At 37.7% G+C, this 21595-nt stretch overlaps 1 protein-coding gene and 1 long non-coding RNA gene across 4 annotated transcripts in view; both read right to left on the bottom strand.

Annotated features, from left to right (window-relative positions):
* Positions 1-20329, bottom strand: part of LOC127970000 (leucine-rich melanocyte differentiation-associated protein-like) — a 277953-nt gene extending 257624 nt beyond the window's left edge. The window contains exons 1-3 of one of the 3 annotated variants that reach the window (XR_008156467.1): positions 19676-20329; positions 19318-19418; positions 18006-18682 (exon numbers count right to left, since the gene is read on the bottom strand). Coding sequence is in view for 1 of the 3 variants with exons in the window: in XM_052572167.1 (XP_052428127.1) it covers positions 19318-19418; positions 19795-19836 (143 nt within the window). In the remaining 2 variants the exon portion in view is untranslated. Of the gene's footprint in view, positions 1-18005; positions 18683-19317; positions 19419-19675 lie in introns of those variants that run through there. The other 2 variants (XR_008156466.1, XM_052572167.1) reach the window with 2 other exon arrangements.
* Positions 13222-17995, bottom strand: LOC127970002 (uncharacterized). The gene is made up of 2 exons (XR_008156470.1): positions 13550-17995; positions 13222-13406 (listed from the first exon to the last, which is right to left on the bottom strand). It is a non-coding gene; the product is annotated as an uncharacterized LOC127970002 (long non-coding RNA).
* Positions 20330-21595: the final 1266 nt, after the last annotated feature.

The following is a 21595-nucleotide window of genomic DNA, read 5'->3' as shown; positions in this document are numbered from 1 at the left end:
CTTTAAGTGGAGAGTTATGAACCACTGGATCTCCTTTAACATGTGCACTCCTCATCAAAAGTCAACGGCCAACTCTTCAGGCACCGGACTGATATGCTAATAATAGTGCTCATAAGGAAACATTAATATTACTGCTTGCACCATTAAAAGTCATTTTGGTGGTTCACAGAACAGTGAGGAAAGTAAATATCCATAATTCAATGGATCCTGACAGTTAAAAGCTTGTAAATGGATGTTTAAATGCTACCGCTGTAGCCAAGCTGGCAAATACACTATAAAACTGAATAATTCTCCTTTACAGCATTTAATCAGAGATGGGGTTCAAAACACAGAGATCCAGAGCAATGGGCAAAAGTACTTAGATATATTACAACTTTTGGCATCTGTAATAAACTATTGACGAATTACATGGGTCAGATGACACATAATAGCATCTACAATAAAGAAGAGGACTAATCTTTGAAAACTTTTATAGTGAGTGTATGCTTACTACCTAAGGTATTCACATCACTGCATACATTAATTTTAATTTTAAAATATAATAAATGTATAATTTTATTCAACTATTAATCAGGCATATAAAATATAATAGGCAAAAATGAGTGTCAAAACATTGTCCATTGATTTTTTTTTTTTTTTTTTTAAATTTGGAAGTTGTAAATAAAGCAAAGCCTATTGGTTTTCCAAGAAAGTTTAAATGATTTTCAAGAAAGTACTAGGGGTGCTCCGATCACGATCGGCCGATCGTTATGCGCATCTCGTCAGTAAAGCCGGTTCTCTAATCAGCGGTAAATTCCATCAGGTGTGTGATTTCACATAGAGCAGCTGTTACTACACAGAACCGGCTTTACTGACGAGATGCGCATTAACGATCGGACGATCGTGATCTGAGCAGCCCTAGAAAGTACTATTTTAGCCTTTTTACATCAAATTGCCACATTCAAATTTCTGTTTTTTTGTAATTAATTGGACTCAAATACATATGGATAAATGCAAGTGCAATTTAAGCTATTCAAACTGGTAATAGCTCCATATTTTATAGGTTAACAACGGTTAATGAATTTAAAGTTCAGACATTGAATATAAGCAATATGTTTATGTTCAATAAAACATTTGTCTATCAGTGTTATAGTATACTTATGTTTAAATATTCTTGCTCAGCACATTATCTGTATTACTAGTTCACAAAATAATTGTAGTTAATGATAAATACAAAAAGCTCTGGAATTAAAAATATATAAGCATTCAAATTGTTATATATAAGAAGCTGTCGTAGCTTTTTCTCGGAAGAATGCGGCATATCATTTAGTGAACCCACCTAATATTGCATGTATGTAACTACCATGAACTTACATTCAAGTAAATACGGTATTTGATTACACTATTTTAAGGTGTCCTTGTTACAGTGCAGTTATACATTTAAGTAATGAGTAATATTAATTAACTAAATGTATTAGGGTTAAATATTAGTTATGAATGCACTACTTGAACTAGCACAGTTTTTACTAGTGCTGTCATTAATCACGATTAATCAGTTTTTCTTTACATAATGTGTGTCTGTGTATTGTGTATATTGTGTATATAAATCCACACACACACACACACACACACACCACATTTTTAAAATATGTACATTTATATATTTATATTAATATAATTTATATCATATATAAATGTAATGCATAAATGTAACTTTTCTTAAATATATACGTGTGTATTCATATACACATAATAAATATACACAATACACACATATTATGTAAACAAAAACATTTTGGATGTGATAAGTTATTTGACAGCACTAGATTTTATATTGTATTTGCATTTAAAAATACCTACCTGTAATTACATCAATTAATATCTGTAGTTACCCAACCTTCAAGGCTTAGTTCATCCAAAAATGAAAATTATGTCATTAATGATTCACCCTTTATTGAAAATGTGTGTACGGTATACTGTCCATGTTCAAGAAAGGTAATAAAAACATCATCAAAGTAGTCCATGTGACATCAGAGGGTCAGTTAGGATTTGTTGAAGCATCAAAAATACATTTTGGTCCAAAAATAAAAAAGATTACGACTATTCAGCATTGTCTTTTATTCCGGGTCTGTTGTGAGCGCATTCATAAGACTGCAGTGACGCTGCTGACATACAACGCTGCATACGTGTTATCCTTGTTATTGGGCGCACCAGAAAACACGTCAGCAGCGCCACATGTCAGCAGTCACAGTAGTCGTTACTTTTCTGGACATGGACAGTATACCCTACATACATTTTCAATGGAGGGACAGAAAGCTCTCAGATTAGATCTAAAATATCTTAAACTGTGTTCCGAAGATGAACAGAGGTCTTACAGGTTTGGAACGACATGAGGGTGAGTCATTAATGACATAATTTTCATTTTTGGATGAATTAACCTTTTAACCATATCCCACCTCAACAGCAGCAAAAGTGTTTAGCATTCCAACATGAACACAAATGGTACATCATACCTTCTTCATTATGGTACATCATTACCTGTACTATGCACAATAAACACTATACTAAGCGTAATATACATAAATGCTATACATAAGAAAAGTACTATAAATACTGTATGTACTATTCTACATACACAAGTACATAAAAGTTATATGCCTAAGAGGGGCCCTTTTAGTTAAGGTAGTTTGATTCAGCAACCTGACTGAGCCAGTATTGCCTCGACCAGTGTCACGAGTTAAGGGGCAGGATCACCTGTTTTTCTGAACAATGACAAACCATGTGAGAGTTTGAAACTTCAGCAGTCATTATTCATGCAAATTTGTTTGGTGCCTCAAGCGGTGAAAAAATTACACACTTCAACTTGAAAATGAAGAGCAGATGAAGTACAGCCATTAAAATAATCTGATTACACATCTAAATCTCACACATCTGCTTTTGAAAACAAGATATTAATCCAAAAGCCAATGAGATGCTATGCATCTTCCAAAAGCATTCTATAAATAGTGAGGCCCATTCCATCTCCTCGCTCTCCATCCCAGTGCAAAGCAGTCGCTCCAGGCAACTCATCAATACTGCACTGTTGCACAAAAGATGCCCAGTTCATCTTACTTGTAATATGGTGAAAATCTTCTTTTGTGAGGGAGCAGTTCACTTGCAGTCATGAAATATGTTATTGTGTCTATCCTCGTCCCTGGCGAACAATGTTGTCCTTTCTAATGCTGAGCGAGGCCTGGGGACACCCTTCACACACACTCAATGGATTCCAGTCACTACACATTAAGCATCACAGCTTTGGACCATATTAAAATAATTATGACATCACTCTTCTGGCATATTTCTGCACAAAGGGAACGAGTGCATATTTTTGCCCACAGTTGAATGTGGAGGAAGAGGCCCAGCTGAACAAACTCAAAGTCCTGTTTAATATCCAAAGCTCTTCTAGTCTCAGTTAAATATAAAATGATCTATGGGCCGCAGCGCTCTTGATGGAGAGCCTTGCAGAGTTGCATCATTCTCCTTAATTCCATTCATGAGCCTTTCCCCATTGCTTTCTTGGCCGTTTGTCACATTTCTCCATTATTCATTGTGTTGGGTGAAAGATGGATTCACTAGGATAATGCATCAGTTCCAGCTTTCCACTCTAAAGAGACTAGCACATAATAATATGTATGAACACGGGCAGGCGATGATATTTTTCTTCATATAGAAACAAAGGAACATTATTTAGATGTGTTTGGAGCGAATGCATAGAATAAACTATATATTGATCCATGAGCATCAATGTGGGCAAACGGTTTGAGCATGGCAGAAGACTTTTGTTTGACACCAAATTGGATTTGGTTTTGGTAGGATAAGTTTGGGATTTTCTTTGCTTTCGACTGATGTTGTCACGATGCCGAAATATCTGTAGTTGATCCAAATACCTGTACAATTTATGACATTTCAGATTTTTTTTTGTAATTGCGGTTTACAATCATGGTGGCAAAACCAACTCATAATAAATCACCAATATGTCCATAATATAATCTAATGTTTCTGTAAATAACCCATATGTTGTAGGACAACACCTTTAAGTCACTTAAAAATAATACAATTGTATTTTTATAAAACAAGCATAATTTCTTTAAATTATCATTTAATTATAAAAAACAATAGGTTCTTTATTGACATCCGTAATTGAACAACATTCATGGAGACTTTGCATTGCACAAGGTTTTTACAGTAGAAAAAGGTTCTTAATTATTATCTTCTTCACACCAGGAAATAATGGTTTTCTGGAAGGTTCGAGGAACCTAGAATGGTTCTTCTATGACATCGCTGCAAAGAAACTAATAAAAAAAAAAAAACCTTTGCAACACTTATTTTTAAGGGTGTCATATTTGAATTCTACTTCAATATAAACAACAATTGTGTTTACCATTTGGCAATTCAATTCAAACTGAATTGGAATTTAAAAAGGCATTCTCGATTTAGTTCAGTTCAGACGGGTGCAAACCTACCATGTATCTGCACTTTCATCATGTCATCTATCACCTCAACAGAAAGAGAAAAAAAAACAAAAACAGACAAATTTCCTTCTTTTCATTGCTGCTGTTGATTGGCAGAGACAAGACTCAGGAAAACCAAATGGTGTGTAAGGATTAGAGATGCAGGAGGTGTCCGGGATTGCGAGGGCCAGCGGGGGTGGTGAGTGTGAAGAGAGGTGGGGAGGGGACGTAGTGAACCCTCATTTGGGATTTGAGAGGATGCGCCCCCTCAGATGAGCTGGAGGGCTTCCCCTGAGATAACGAGAGGCCTCTTGCTGAGCCGCTGGGAGAAACATCCACCACATGTGTCCAAAGGATAACAGCACCTCAACAGGAGCTGTAGCCAGAAAGCTTTCAGCATGGCGAGAGAGGGGCAGTATGAGAAATAACACCTCTCATTGAACGCAAGCCAGCCTTGAGAGAGGGGGGTCAGAGCCTAACACTCAGATTGAGTCTATCTGAACTAGACATTTGGACCTGAGCACTCATGAATAAAGTGATATAAATGCAGTAGTAACAGTCTATTCTCTTGTCTCATTTACTCACTCTCATGTTGTTCCAACCTTCGCTGTAGCCTTTACAGCGTAGGCTATGCATCAGGTTTCATTTATACTACTGCATTGTTATCCGCGTAGATGTGCGGTACACATGCAAACCGCTAGTCTGCAGTGTCCACAGACATGTTGTTGGTGTAACCTGCAGTTACAAAAGCCAAAGAAGCGGCACAACGGAGAAACATTATAGCAGTGACGGCAACAAATAAATATCAAATCAATAAATAATTTAAAACTACAAAAAGAAGACAACAACCGAACAGGAGAAGAGGGCATTCTTTCCATCTCCGCAAGGTTTTGTACCATCGCAGATTAACACTGTTTGTCGCTGACAACTACTGATGTATAATGCTATGTAGTATAATAAATAATAAGACACTTGTTCTTTGCTTTGTTTTATTCTATAAAAGAACGTGTAACATAAAAATAAATTTAAGTGCACATAAAAACACACACAAAAAAAGTACATACGGAGGGAGGGATTCCAGCAGATCAATCACAGCGCTTGCGCTCCGTGTAGAATTGACTCACTGTTAGATTTTTGGAGAGGTGCACATCAGGCTACGGCGTAAGGGAGAACATCCATGCAGAAGTATAAATCAGCATTTACTTTCTTCTGTTGAATACAATGGCATTCATTTAGCAGAATGTCCAAGCATCTCTCTCTATGCAATGAAAGTGGATGGGGACCAGTAACTGTCAAGCTCGAAGTACTCAATACGCCAAACCACTCATACACCCAGTACTCTAAAGCCATATGAAAGGCTTTGTTTGAGAAAGAGACCAAAAGTAGTCAGTCACTAAAAAAGGTGACCATTAACTGATCATTGTTTGGAAAGGAACAGCTTTAGCATCTATTATAAATAACTTCTGTGTTTCAAGGAAGAAAGTAAATCATCTGTGTTTCCAAAGACATGAGGGTTGAGTAAATGCAGACAGATTTTTCATTTTTGGGTGAACTATTCCTTTAAAAATGAGAACTTGTAACACACAAGACACTTTCATGGTCTCCTGTTTGACTTTCACTTGAATCACAAATCACTCCTGACTAAATGTTTGATGTCATAGTCTTTCCATGTACGTTTGATCCAAAGATTATGCCAGCAGAAGTTTAGTCTGATGAAACCATGAAAGCTCTCTCCTTCACAGAGAAAGCGGTAATGCAATGCACACATTATGAAATGCATTCTCATTTCAGACAGTTACTTTAGCAACTGTAAAATGGCACTATCAATTCATCCAACAGTAACCTCTAAGTGTTGAAAAGAAAAGACTGTCTGCTTCCTAATAAATGATTCAGAGATAAAAGTACAGATATATTCCAAACACATTAAATAAGAGGTTGGAAGTTGTGAGAAATGAAACAAAGTCAAAGTGTAACATAAAAGAAAATTAATATTGTAATGTTGACTCAATATAGCATCATCCAACTCCGTGCCATTTCCAATCTCCCATAGATCAAGCAAAACTCCATTTTTATTTTATTCATTCTGCATGTTTCATTAATACTCGTCACACCCTCATAAGAAATCTGGCCGTCCTATCGTAGCTTCCGGATATTCTTTTCATTTTTAGCACCTCCAGCTACCTCCCATTGGTTTTACAACTTCAAAACACACCTCATGAAAAAATCAGGAGTTATCTGACATGTGTCCCCCTACCCGGATGGCATGCCAACACCAAAGGCCAGCATTGATTTTCTGTAAAGCAGGGCGGGATTAGCCCCCTTTAGGGCTCAGCTGCCTCAGCACGGCCTGAGGGGCTGCTATAAAGCTAATAATTAATTTAAACTGCCTTGCATGGCCTGTCGAAGGATCCACATTTGCAACACACCACCAACCAGTTGTGACTACGATTCTATAGAGAGAGAACATGTCATTTATATCTCCAGCAGGCTGGACAAAGATGTGTCATGGTGAGTAACTTCACAAAACAACCTAGTGATGCACGTCACGACTTATTTCCAGGCAGTAATGGCCTGCGTGAAAAAAATCAAGATGCAACTACACTCTACTACTCTTCTTCATTTTGCACACTTAAATCAAACTTTCCAAATGACTCAAGAAAAGCAGGAGCAACTTGTACTGAATTTCTAACACACTGACATGGTGTGGAGTGAAACACGGCAATCACACTGCAAACAGCTCAGAGCACACAATACTGTACACTGAGTGGACTAGCTTTGAAGCCATAATGTCCTCAGCATGGTCTTACCGAGAGCTCCGAGCCCAGAAGCCCAGTTCAAACAAAAGGAGGTAAAAAGCTTTCTTTTGCCTAAACCGCTGTTTGATGGCTGATACATCTACTGAATAAGCAGATCTTAAAATGTAAAAGAAATTATGACCCAGGGTCCAGATTCCAAAAAGTCAGTTCATTCAGAATTATTCAAGAATTGCATTTATGAACATTCTTACATAGAACTTTACTTTTTCTTTAAAAAAAAAAAAAGGCTTAAAGGACTATATGATGGTACGGTGGTTCTTTCCAAAAAATAAAAAATACAAATTAAAAGAGTCAATAAATATATGAATAAGCAAATAAATAAAGGCACGGACTGCATATATTACTGTTATACTCATAAATAAGCGTACACAATATTCTATTTGTGATTGATTTGATGGAAGGCAATGTTTGCTTAATATTTTAATCAACTAAAATTTATTAAAATTTTATTTTTAAGGATTTTAAGGATTTTTCAACCTTCTACAAATACCGTCAACTGAATTGACATTGGCTATTACATTTTTTAGTTTACACGCCAGACTGATAGAGAGAGATATTTATATAAAATGTTTGTAAAATGGCACAGTTTTTTTAAATATCTGAAAGTACACTCTTAACATCAGTCAGTCAAGCATTATAATAATCAAGTATTATTTAATAATAGAACTTGATAACCATGTTTGAATGCATATTAGTCATTTTAACTGAAGATTTTAACTGGACTGGTGGTGGTGCTTTTTTGGTCATTCAGTGTTTCTGTATAAAATAAATAAATAATAATAATATAAATTGTATTATAATTTATTTATACATATACATATATACACACACTGACAGGATAAGGATACAAATTCTACTAATAAGAACTATAAAACACACCACCAAGTATTTCTAAGGATTAATGAGCTGCTGGATTCATGAATATTAATCTGGTTTTGTGCTCAAACTGATTTGCTGAAATAAAAACAGGGACGATAATAGGTGAGCGCCAGCCAATGAGATTGTCATTTGCGCATTAGCTCCACCCGCTACGAAAACCCAGCAGTTCTTAAAAGCTGAAGAATTAAAAAAAAAAACACCTTTATTTTGACAGGAAAAGACAACAAAGAATATTGTTTACACTGGGCCGGCCCATGGTACAGGAGACATAGGCAGTTGCCTAAGGCGCAAAATGACTGGGGGGCGCTGCAGGCAGCGTGCCCTTGTGACATCACGCACTCCTACACCCATATATTAAGTAAAATATTTTCTGACAGTTAACAATTTTAGTACTGATTGATCATCATCAAAATGATTAAGATAAATGTTAGAATAAAATAAAATTGAAACGAAGTATCATAAGATTTGACAAGACGTCATGTTGGACTAATTTAAAGACTTTGTGTCATGTTGCAAATATAATATAATATCATCATAATGCATTAATTATGCATGGAACACCCAGTTAAAATAGTTTTGCCATTTATGAGCTCTTAAAAGTATGCATATATGACCGGAAAAAGAAAATGATCAGGGGCACAAGGCAGGTAGTGACACAAAGAAAAGGAGCAAAAAAAAAAAATCATCATCAATATAGAGATTTAAAAAAAAAAATCACTCCTTAACGACACTTAATGTGTATTAGCCTGTGATGTTTATGTAGCATGTTTAGAATAGCCTTTTCAGAACATCTTAACTGGCAACACTGACACCATGGAATGTTTTTGCTTGAGTTAACTGCTTATTTAATTTGACTTTATTTTCTTTGAAATAAGATTCTGTAATGTTTTATTATCAGTTACATTATTTATTACATTATTCACCAAAAAGTGTCTAAATGTCTTTTGAAAAAGACCATGACTAGGACTATAATCTAGCATTCAAAAAATGAAATAATTAAGTTTAAGTTCATTTTCCACTGTATGTTTGCACAAAATTGAAATGAGAGGTATGGGAATGCTAATTAGCCTAACTAGCTATCTAGCTGGCCAACATGTACAAATAAATTACAAAATGTAGCCTTTATTTTGTTGGCTTTGTTGTCTGTTAGACTACTTTAGGCATTTTGCTTTTCATATTGATCATATTTCTCTTTGTTATAATAAGTACTTGTCACTGTAGGCATAGTTGTGGGAGTAGCTCATGTCTCTCCCAAGGCTATTTTAACAGATTCACTCATAAAATATCTACAAGGCACTTCAACATTATCACAATTTATTTACTACTTATGTACTTAAAGATCTGTGCTAAACTTATACATAGCCTCCAACTCACACACTGGCGAGTAGAATCTGAGAATTTCTTAGCCACTGGCTAATATTAGACATCGCTTAGTTGCCCAGAGTGAAGATTTAGTCACATATGCGAGTGATTTACTCACAAAGAAGAGGCCTGCTTTTTTCTTTTGAATACATATGGCCCCCGATCACACAACACATGGCTTACAAGTTTGGTAGCAAGTTTACATTTCAAGATTAAAATTACAAACGGGTCACTCATGAGGTTACATGATAATTCATATGCTGAAGACAGCTGACTATGTAGGGTAGTAGGCAGAATCCATGATTATGCAAGCCAAGAAAGGGCTAACGGGAACAGAAGGTCTACGTCACAGGTCTATGAAATCCCTTCCGTCCCACTGAGAGCTCTTGTAGAAGGTCCAGTAAAGGGATTTCACCTGAACCCCTTTATCTTATTGACGCAAACTCTCTTCAGATCAGACGCATACTGCCGGTGTAGGGGCAGTCTAGGATGTCTGTCTGAGAATGTAGGCTCATGAGGATATCCCACCTCCTCTCGTAGTGGGCATTTTGATTCCTCACGCTCTTAGTTCTAAAACGGACTCTGAAGACCAACAGACCCAGACACAAAAAGGCAACTCTTTCCTCAAGACCAAAGCAAAGCAGTCTCAGAGCCAAGGGGGAAAATGCCTTAAACATCACCAAACATCCAGATAACAGCAGACTCCTGTCTGAGCTGTAAACAATGCCTGTTTACCTCATAGGTATTGTGACATTGTTTGCATGACCAGTATGTGGTATATAGGTAAAAGGCAGTAAACTGGAGAAGAAGAAAAAAAAAATAAAGTGTATTTGTACTGTACTTAGTAAAATTTCTGTTAAAAGTTAAAATCACTGTAATTCAGCATTTTGAGCTGATCATGGCTCTTTTCCAGAGTTCTAAATTCATGCTCATCAATACTATTCAATGCCATATTTCTTGGCCACTGAAAAATAAAAAATAAAATGCAGTGGGTATGCTACAAAGAAAACAAAGATGCCAGAGATTAGTCAAACTGCCACAGACATGATATAGTGACATTAAATCTTATAAGCTTTTTTTTGCATGTCATAATGGATGATATCCTCGATGTCATGTTGCATGTTGACTGAATTATATATATATATATATAATTTAAAAAAAATTTTTTTTACTTATTTGGGATTACAATTATTTAAACAATTTGTCATTTTTGTGCACTGTTGAAGTAAATAAATGCAAACTAATAAGAATACCACACTAAATAGTTTCAAGGTTTAATTAAGGGGGGAAAAATACTTCAATTCAAGTCAAATTCATTCAGCATTCAGGTCTGATAATTTGCAGAGATTGTTATGAATAATTTAAGAAAAGAAAAACACACAATCCAGCAGGTGTTAAGAATGACAATGTGAGCTGCTAACTGGTAACAAGATCACAAAAAAGGCCCCCTTACGATACACCCGTTATTCAAAATGCTATAGGATAAACATGCCTATTTTCCATACAATGTTTTTTTTTTTTTTTTAAGGAAGCACATAGTTGTTACGTGCTTTAGCTGTGAAAAAGCTCTAAGCGGCTCTGAAATGTGTGGGGGAAATGTGTTGCAGCTGTGTTCAAAATCTGCAGCAGCTGTTTAAACCCCTGTATGGTTTTGGTATGCTGGCCAAGAGAAGAAAAAAAAAAAAAACTGGGATGGTACACGTTTGCAAAGCAAGCGATTTGGATAGTACCCTCTAGTTCATCACTCTCCAGGTGGCACACCACTGTTTAACAGAAATCATAACACTGAGGCTGACTTATTATTCTGGGCAGCATCTATCCGCAAACTGTTACGGCAAATATTTTCTAATAACGACGAGCACTTGGAAGGGTACATTCCTAATGACAGGGTTCGTAGTGTGTTTTATGGTGGCTGGACGAATTCACACAGCGTTAACATTTATCACAGCGCCCGGCTGAAGAACTGCCCCCAAACTTCAAAACATAGGAAGGCGCTACAATCTTCTTTTCAAATCTTGGCAAGATAAAGCCAGCGTATCTGTCTTCGCTTTTCAGAACCGGCTCGCTAGGAGACACTATGGGAGACAAAGTGTCATGGAGCAAGCACACGGAGGATAGTACCGAGGGGGAATCCTTTGTTCAGTTTCCAAACTGCTAACCTCCTTTTTTTCCCTTTGGGAAACGTCCAGGGGGAAGTTAAAGTATGGCAGGCTCTTTTTTGCTTCAAAGCACTAATAAGTTCCATGCCTGCGAGTTGCTTACATCATTAATCAGCGAGATGGCTTTGCGTGATAAAAGACGTAAACTGGCAGCGAACCATGGACTAACACAGATTTAACGTTAGGCCTGTAGCTCCGCACCCACATCATACCAGCAGCCCAGATGCCAGCCGTTGCCCGTCGCAGGTCAACCATGCGTCAGCACAGCGAAAATAGCGTTTCACTAAACATGTCAGCGACAAATTAAACATCCTTTTTCATTAGCATGTTAAAGCCACTTGTGGATTAAGCTTTACGATAATCGATCAACATGAATGAGAACCTGAAGGCGGAGCGATATTGACGGACCTCTTTCCAAAGCGAAGAGAGAGTGATGTCTAACTCGTTTGTTTCTAAACATGTCAAAACAGAGGAAGGGAGTCGGGCATGTCTGCCATGCAGGGCCCCATCAGGTCAGGCTATAAAAATCCATCACCGGGTTTGTGCTCTGCTAAAGCGGTAAGGAAACATACTGTAGATTTTAAGAGCCTTTTTATTCAGCCAGACTGCGTACTAAAACTAATTGGATTTCTGTCAATGGAAAAATATATCCCTGGGAAGACTTTGAACTACATAATGCTGACGGTACAACGGCCCATGAGGGACCCAGCCTTCCTCGATGCCAAACGTGAGGGAGGAAAATTAAGCCAACGGTCAACATAAAATATTAAAATAGCACGGTATCGAGTTTTTGAAAAATGATGGCAGGCTCACTCATTAGGTTCACCAACACAGTGAATTAAGCTACATTTAGTGGGTGATAATTGAAATCATAGCTGTAGTCATTACCGCTGACATGTCTCTAAATAATACCCTATAAATTTCCCCTCCGTTTTTTGGGGGGGCTCTGTGACAGCTGGCAGGGCCTGAGAAAAGTAAAGTACAGAAACTATTATTCTCCCCTGTGTGACCGGCCTTCCTATTCTCTCTTCCTTAAAGCCAATAAAACGTCAGCTTTTATTCTACCCCTCCAAAGTGCTGGCTGGATGTCAGCTATCCTCTCTAAAGCCCTGCCACAGAAAACTGAGGGCCTGTAAATCACTATGTCACAGGCGCACCATCCGTCTTCGGATATACAATAAAACAGGGATGCAGTTATAGAGAGAATGACGCCTGTACCCAATATATATTTAATTTGAACAAAAAGAGAACAAAGACGTTCCCTTCCATTCAAGACCGACGGTTTGAGATGGGCCGTCCAGCGCATTCAAACAGATATTTGGCCGATGGAAATGCTGATAATGATTTAAAGATAATTATTTTGCCATCAGGGCTCTTTTGTTGCATTGTAACAGCAGAACAGAATAGAATGACTTTTTTGGCATCAGACCGCAAAACATGCACAGGCATTTCCGATAGGTGAAGATGATATTGGAAAGCCACGTAAAATTATTTCATACTTGACTAGATTTTTTTGGAAATAAACATCTACAAAAATGAAGCCATTCATTTATTTGAGATGTCAGAGCAGCAGTCTTGAGAGCATGATTTCAAAACCAAAGTACACAAGTCAGCAGACAGAACTGACATTTACAATCTAGGCGGTTTGTGAGATAAACAGAGGGTGATTAGTGAGCGTTTGACAAAGCGGAGACCTTTCCACCACTCAACATGGAATGTTCCTGGAAAGTGGAATTAGAAATGAGATATTTCGTTAAAACAACAAGTACTAATAAGCATCTTGAAAGCTTTTCTCATTTCGTGGGTCGGGTGCTTAAGCCTGCGGTTCAAGTCCAAACACTAGCGTCAGTCTGTGTGTTCATACCTGTGCTTTAACTCTTGCCATCCAGACGGGACAGAAGGACAGACCTCTAAATGAATACCATATTGCTGCGGTTTGGCAGTAACATGTGGAAGAAAAATGTTTTTTATCAGATACAAGATTGTCATCTAACCAAAATACAGAAAGCATGATTTGCCCGCAAGAACTTTTCAAAACTAATTTGGTAGGACTTGATGACGTTCCCCTCTCGTTGGCCGGACAGACGATGGTGCCTGTTTTGGCGGCCGCAGAGATATTGCACATCAACTGGATTTAATTCTTCCTGGGGCAAACAAGCACAGCTCTGTTTATACAAAGAGCAGGAAAAACTGCCATGCAAAAGGGACAAGGATGTGTGGCTCCGCAAGTTCAGGCCATCTACATTAGAAATGGCTGGAAATACCAAGTCAAGATGAGGGCGTGCCTTCCTGCTGCTGTTAAAACAGAAAAACTGTCAAGATGAACGATAACTGAAAGTGAATAGCACATGAGAATGGAGGTATGGCGGTGAGAAAGTTACATGCTAGCTACAGTGCCTTTTGAATAGTGGAGTCAAAGTACACGTGACATCGGTAATCAAAGGATTAAATACATGTTTTGTTTTTCCTTTTGAAACATGTGTAAATGTGTGTATACATGAGGGTTGAAGACGAGCCACAATCATCTTAATCCACAATTATCTAGCTCTGTTAGTCCAACGTTGCCAAGAAAGGGTCTAGTCTGATTTCAGTCAGACTAAAACATTTACATGACATTAACAACACAAATTACTGCTTTAGCCCCACTAAAGTTGAACTTTTAGAGTGATGACTTCCAGATAGCAATGCATAAATCATAATGATGTGGCTTAGAGATCAGACCCAAAAACAAATACTATGATTTCGGTCAAGATCTCACTCCATCCTTTGGTTAAGAAGAAATTCTCTCTTTCGTTTAAAGCCATGTTTGCTTTGACCTTAAAATAATTCCCTTTAGCATTACTGGGTTGTATCTTTGCAGTGGAACAAAGACGCACAACCGCCACACACTAAATTTATTTAAATTATCCATTAGCAAAGCAGCAAGTAACAAACATGTCAACTATAATGTATCCAAAATGGTTTCTCTGTATTCTCACAATTTTGCCTGTCAGCTCATCCTCTCCTGAAGCAATCACAGAGGTACAAATTTGCTCTGAGAAATTAAACGAGATTTTATTGCTTCATAGTTGATTTATATGAGCGGCACCCTGAATGAAAATGCATAAATTCCATTTCCGCCACTTGCGCCTGTCTAACAAACTAGACAGGGCTAAAGGAAAGCTGCATCCTCTTCTAATGCAAGCCAAACAGTCTGGGCTGTTCCCAAATATTAACGCTAAATAAGCCTGATAGATCAGATATGAAAAATTCTCATTTCCACAAAAGCATCAATTTCCATACCCTCTGCGGGCTAAGTGATTTGACGACTTCATTTCGACAGTTTCTCCTTCGTACTCTTAACTGACATTTTATCTACATACTGGCACAGCAGCAGATTGAACACACCCGGAAGACAGTGACAGGCCCTTCTACCGTTGTCACTTCTCATTTCGGAGAAGAGCAATGCGTTTTACTGGCTTATGCCAATAATAGCCCCATCAAAAAGGAGACTCCACCTTGCTCTGATGTTGAGGGAGCACTTCATGTCGCAGGCTCTCATTTGTCAATTAACAGGAGCCTTCTGGTGTTGGCGCGCGGGGGCTTGAAAGACAAAGTCTCGCCCGTGACGAATGAAGAGAGACAGATGAGTGAAGCATGAGCTGGAGTGTAATACTATAATGTGCTTTAGATATGAATATAAAACGACAATGCTGACAGTCCATACAAGGTTACATTTCATTTCTCGATGTACCCAGCCACCGTACTTTGTCTTCTTTGTTCGGTTTTCATCAGACTACTTGCGTCTCATTGTGACAGGCTGTCTACATTTAAAGCGGCTCCATTTGAAAATGCAAGTTAGCATATTTGATTTGCCTTCAAGATGTATACGCAGGTGAGCGCGGGTTTTTGTGTCAGTAAATGCGTAAATTCCTATGCATTGGATGATAACTAGTCAACTCAAATTTCAAGATCTTGAGTCCAGCTGTGCAGTTATGAGCATCATTTTAAATTCTGTTGGATGCTTGGCTTTTACATTCAAGCTTTATACAACTTATAACGGTTTCCCTTTGAAATATATTCTCCTTGATTTGGCTGTTGGCTCATATGCAAGGTGGAGTAATAAGCTGAATCTGATGACAGACAGCCTGTCGGACCTCCTAGACAGAAAGTGACACCGGAGAAGGCATTCACAGCCGCTTCATTCCTCTACATGACTGAGGGCCATCATGTTTAGCCCTCATCTGGACAGGACCAGACAAGACAATAGCATTCCCTTTGCTTTCACCATCCACTCCCTACAAAGCCACACATTTCTAGGACACTGGAGGGGACACTTTGACAGCAATCTCTGACCCGGGATTACTCCTCCTGTTTATGATCTAATACCTTTTCATGGCTAGTCTTGAGAAAGGTACCGTCTCACCTTCATACCAACTCAACGTTAAAACCACACAAAAGGTAACTCATGAAAGGTCTGATAAACTGAATGTGATTTCACATGCGTGTTTGCAGAGATTCTCTCTGACACCTCTCACATCAGGTAACACAGTCTGCATATGTGCACATGGTTTTGGGCTGTGGTACATCACTGTGATGACGACTGTGTCTTCATACTGAAAAGCTTCCATTATAAAAGTTTTCAAAACAATAACTCAAATTTTTGATTGTATTAACTGATCTTTACAGGTAGCACTTAAGACATCATAATGTTATACATAATATTTCATGATACATTTCATTAAATTAGGCAGTCTGAGATCTGCATACATAAAATGAACTTACATTATGTCATTAATTCTCAGGTCACTCCAAAACTTCCATGTCTTTCTCTGGGGAACACAACTGAATTGTCTATTTCTTATGGTTTGTTTTGAGTCCCATTGACTTTCATTATATGCACAAAAGCAGTAAATTTTCATACAAAAATACATATATTGCTATTTACATTATAAAATATATACTGTTGTGTTCAACAGAATGAAGAAAGTCATGCATGTTTGAAACAACAAAAGTGAGTAAACAATGAATTTTACATTTTAAATAAGAAGAGAACAGGGATTTTTTTTTGGGGGGGGGGGGGGGTCACCTCACCCCAGTCATACACAATTATGGGAGGTTGTTAAAATGAGACAAATCATTCAATATAACTGAAGGAACAGGATGCAGAAGGATCTTTACAAACTGTACAACGCAACATTTATGGCAACACATTGGTCAAAGATGTCAGTCTATACGTTTATGTCTGAAGAAGCAATGTTTTAAAGAGGATGAATTAAAGGGATACCCCATTCAAAAAATGTCAATTATAATTTATTTACCATCATGCTGTTCTTAAAATGTATGACTTTCTTCTGTGGAACATAAGATTACATTTTGAGGGATGTTGTAAACCACACAACTATGGAGACCATTAATGTCTACTGTACGAAAAATTTGACATTTCTCAAAATATATTTTAGTTCCACAGAAGAAAGAAATAAATGAGCAAATTATGACAAGTTAAATTTTTTGGTGGAGTATCCCTTTAAAAATTTAATCAGATAGGGATTAACCTTGCAAACCATTGCAAAAAAAAAAAAAAAAAAAACGAAGAATCTAAAACTAGTCAATCTAGATGAATAGTCAAATACCGTGACACATCCCATATAAATGTTCATTTCTGGATGACCTAGATTGTCTTGTGGCAGCCCTGAGGACAACAAAAGAACCTTTCCATCACTTTGTCATGTTCACATATTTAAGTCCTCATGCCAGAGGGCAGGATGTCTGTCTATTAACTTCTTACTGTGGGGTCTTTGTGTGAACATGGCAGACGAAGCAGAGCGATCCTGACTGTAGGCCACATCCTCACTTTATTCTGATCACATGCCTCTTTATAAATTAAATTTCACACTGAATGTAACCCTAACCCCAACAAAGCATATGACCAAAACAGCTTCAGTGACAGAACCTTCTGTTCTACTCAAAGGCTCCTTGAAGTGGTAAAAAAAAAATGATTTCAGAGCCAGCTTTTGGGCATTCTGTGTTTGATATGCACATACAGATGTCAAAGAGGGAGGCTTTCTGCTGACAAGCCCTGTTGCCAAAAATCATCTTTATTGGCAGTGTGATTATAAGTGAACAAGACTGGGGTTATTCTAAAACCTAAGTGGTGAAACCTCACTCTTCTGCGTGCACGTCACTACATCAATAATGCAAATCCTGCACTTTTTTTTATTTTTATGAAAAGACAATGAACACAACCTTGTTCTAGAAGCATTCCCATTAGTAGCCTATCAATGTTCCCAACTATTCTTGTAATTATCTTATACATAAAAAGTTATAAATAATTGGGCTCAGCAAAGGCAATAAACCACAGTGCAAGCGTTTTTTATCTGTAGCAATGCTGCATATTTCACTACTGTGTGTATGGTGAAACTATTAGGAAATATTACAGAAGAAACTGATGCAATAAAGACCACTGCATTAAAGAACAAACATCAAGACAAACCACTTGCTTTAGATGTCTGATGAAGACTGAAGAAACAATTACATCTTTCCGTATGGCACATTTTATAATTTATGCATATGATCTCAATCCATATTATGTATATGTGTTTTTTTTTACACCTGAATATCGATGGTTCTGGGTTCTACAGTCCTCCTCCAGGTCGTCAGTCACAAATGCTCATTAGGAATATTAATGTGCCGATAAGCGTACATTTATGTGCGACACACTGAAGCAGCACAGGATTTGGCAATTATTAATGTGACAGACTCCAGTGCAAAGCGAATCAATTAAATGGAAGAATCCACATTTTCAGCACAGATAACTGCCTCAAGATGACAATTTTCACATGACAAAAAGAGGCCCATTCAGAGTCCTTCAAGGCCTGACAGGTCAAGAAAAGAAGTCTGAAACAAAGGCACCTTATAACCATCATCTCCTCTCTTTTAGTTGTCAGATCAGCTTTGCTAGTCCTGCTGGTGAAATGGCATCCCCCTCCCCAGCTGCCACAAGGTGCTTCTTCATGTCCTGTCAAAGGAATCTTTTATTCTATTTGCTCAGCATTAACATGCCACATTTATTGATCAGGCTTTTTATCTGGCCACAGCATGGCACGCCGCTACTGTACCCGCCGTTCTCTGATGTCTCAATGACACGGCCGACGACGTAATGCACATAATGCATGTATTAAATTGCACTTAATGCAGAGGTGTGACTGTTTGCACAAAACCTAGATTGAGTCAGAGATGTTGTTTGTGGTTAAGATCCTGTCATTTACGTTCTAGAATCCTTCACACAAGGGCTCTCTCAGCCAATTTGAGACTAATATTACATGTTTAATAGCGAAATATGATATTAATCCGTTTATGTGCATTGCCAACATCTGCAGTCAACACTTTTAAAGAGCAAAAGTGTGCTAAAACTACATATGATGGCATACTACCTGTAATAATGGTTCTCAGTCTTTCCATAGAGAATAATGTAGTCCATATTCCTGTTACAAAACCTATGGGGTAAATGATGTCTCTCCCTTCTCAGATCCATATGGTTATCTAGTATGTGCAGAATAGGTGCCATGCCTGTCATCGCTGTCTCCCATCACCGTGGATCTCCTAATATCACGGCCTGTTAAGAGTTACACTCAGACACAAACAATAACTTACCTCATTTGGTTGAAGCTGAGATCTAATCTTCTTGCTACTTCTCCATATTTTGCCCCAAGAAAATCTGGAATGTCTTCCCAATCATGCCCAATGCAGGACACCTGCATCAATGAAACACAGAGAGGAAACTAATTGAGTATCATTGCACAGCTTTATTATTGTTCTTTCAAGAAATAGACTTCTTAAACTTTATACCGAACTGATGGAGATTTAAAATAAGTTTGTGACAGTTAATAACTCACATACAGCTATTATGTGAATGAAACCACTGTTATTATATCAGTCTACAACAATTTAAGCAGTTTATAATATTTGTATTAATACATTTGACTAAAGTTGTCACAGCAAATACATTTACCCATATGACACTGCATGACTTCACAAAAAAAAAAAAAAAACACTTTGTGGTGTTGGGTGTCTTCTGGTTGAATACATAATGCAGGTCACAGGACGACGTGTTCTCCACATTTCACGCACCTGACTTCCATTCACTACAACCGTTGACTCGTTGTGTGCCATTGTAGTCAAATGACAGTTCAGAAGGAAAGACGCATCAAACGAGGACCACCACAAACGTTTCTCTGCTCATAAGACTGAAATTTGTTCTTTGTGTTTTCAAAATAAACTTTTAAACTACGTTCCGAATGAAGCTTTAGTTCTTCCGCGTGCTCGTGTCAGTTGATCTTGAACGGAAGCACGCGCCACAATCAAATCTGTTTCAGCTGCTCATAACATCTTACATGAAAATAATGATGAGTAACATTGCTGCTAGCGATACAGGCCGCTCTCGTTTGAAAAGGTAACCGTTTTAATCACTGGAAGTTGAGGCGAATTTGCAAAGCATGTGTTTAAAGTGTTGTACAACGTATAATAAATCATTTACAATTTCACTGTACTATTATAATTTAGATAATCATATTTAACTGTTCAAGTCGTGTGTTCACACAATCGTTTGAGATGAAACAACACGATAAAGCTTTAATATTAGCGTTGTTTCAAGCAGAATGATCCTAGAGACGCACAAACGCTCTGGTGGGGAGCGCCATGACGTCACCGCGGATCCTCCCACAAGCGGAAGTTTGGGACGCGCAGACCGTGTGGAGACAAGTAGGGTCTCGTATCTTATGCTCGCGGTGGCGCACTAGAATAAAGTATTTATTTATTTAGGCTGCTTCATAGGACGTCATTGGAAATGTATTTAAATGACCATCTTTATAAAAAATAAAAGGATTGGTGCCTGCAAATGTTCACACCTGTCGTAACGCATCGGAGCGCGTATGTGTAATTTCAGGTAAAGTGGTTCACACTGTGGTCTCTTTTACCAAAGTTAATGATAGGAAATGCTTTGTAGCTAATGCATGTGTAACGTTGGTGAAGGAAGAGACGTTTTTTTAAATTCTGGTTATTTTTTATAATGCTTCGAAAGAAAGGAAGCGGAGTGAAACGCTCTGTAGCCTAATGTTACGCAAAATAAGATGTTCTCCTTTTTTAAAAAACATGAGCTAGTTGAATTCCCGCAGTTACTTACGTGAGTTTTTCTAAGCACTAAAATAGATTAAATACTGTATTTTTTATTGGAACTGATTTTGTATTGCTTACTTTGCTTTTCCCATCACTTAATGTCTGCGAACCTTACAAATGTATTTTTAACTTTAAGGGGAGGGAGGGGTGCGTAATCAGTATAATCCGTGTGAAATGCGTTATTGTTTATTTTGAGAAATTGTAACGTCCTCAACTTTGACTACAGAAAATGTTTTCGGCTGCTTTGGGCACCTCTGTAAATTACTAGCTATAGCATATTTAGGCATGCATAAACATGACGATACGAGATGTATGAAAATACATTTGCATTTAAATAATATGAATTATGACCCCCTCAAAAAAATATGTTCCCATTTAAGGGTAATACCGACTGTTTGGTATCTGGTTCAGAAGCTCATTCGTCATGGAGACAATAAAGAGAATTCCTGTTTTGTTTTGTTTTTTTTTTGTTTTTTTTCCGATGCTGGAAATTTATGGTTACCCTTCTCTGCCCTAATAACTCACGCAGTGTGTCACGCGCTGACAGCTTGTGCAGAAAACAGTCACACATCTTTACACACTGAAGAAAGATTCTGCATTCAGCTTGTTTAAAATGGCCGATATCGACACTAGTGTTTGTTTGAATCTGTGTTGTATTAGCAAAGGGAGTGATACAGAAGTCTTTCCTCTGTTTGCACTTTCAAAAATGTAGGCTATACAAATATGTAATTTTAATGTAGCCTAAGAATGAAAAGGC

This window comes from Carassius gibelio, chromosome B13 (assembly GCF_023724105.1).
Source record: "Carassius gibelio isolate Cgi1373 ecotype wild population from Czech Republic chromosome B13, carGib1.2-hapl.c, whole genome shotgun sequence".
NCBI lineage: Eukaryota > Metazoa > Chordata > Actinopteri > Cypriniformes > Cyprinidae > Carassius > Carassius gibelio.
Note: the sequence above shows the minus strand (reverse complement) of the source record. Positions and strands in the feature narration are given on the sequence as shown.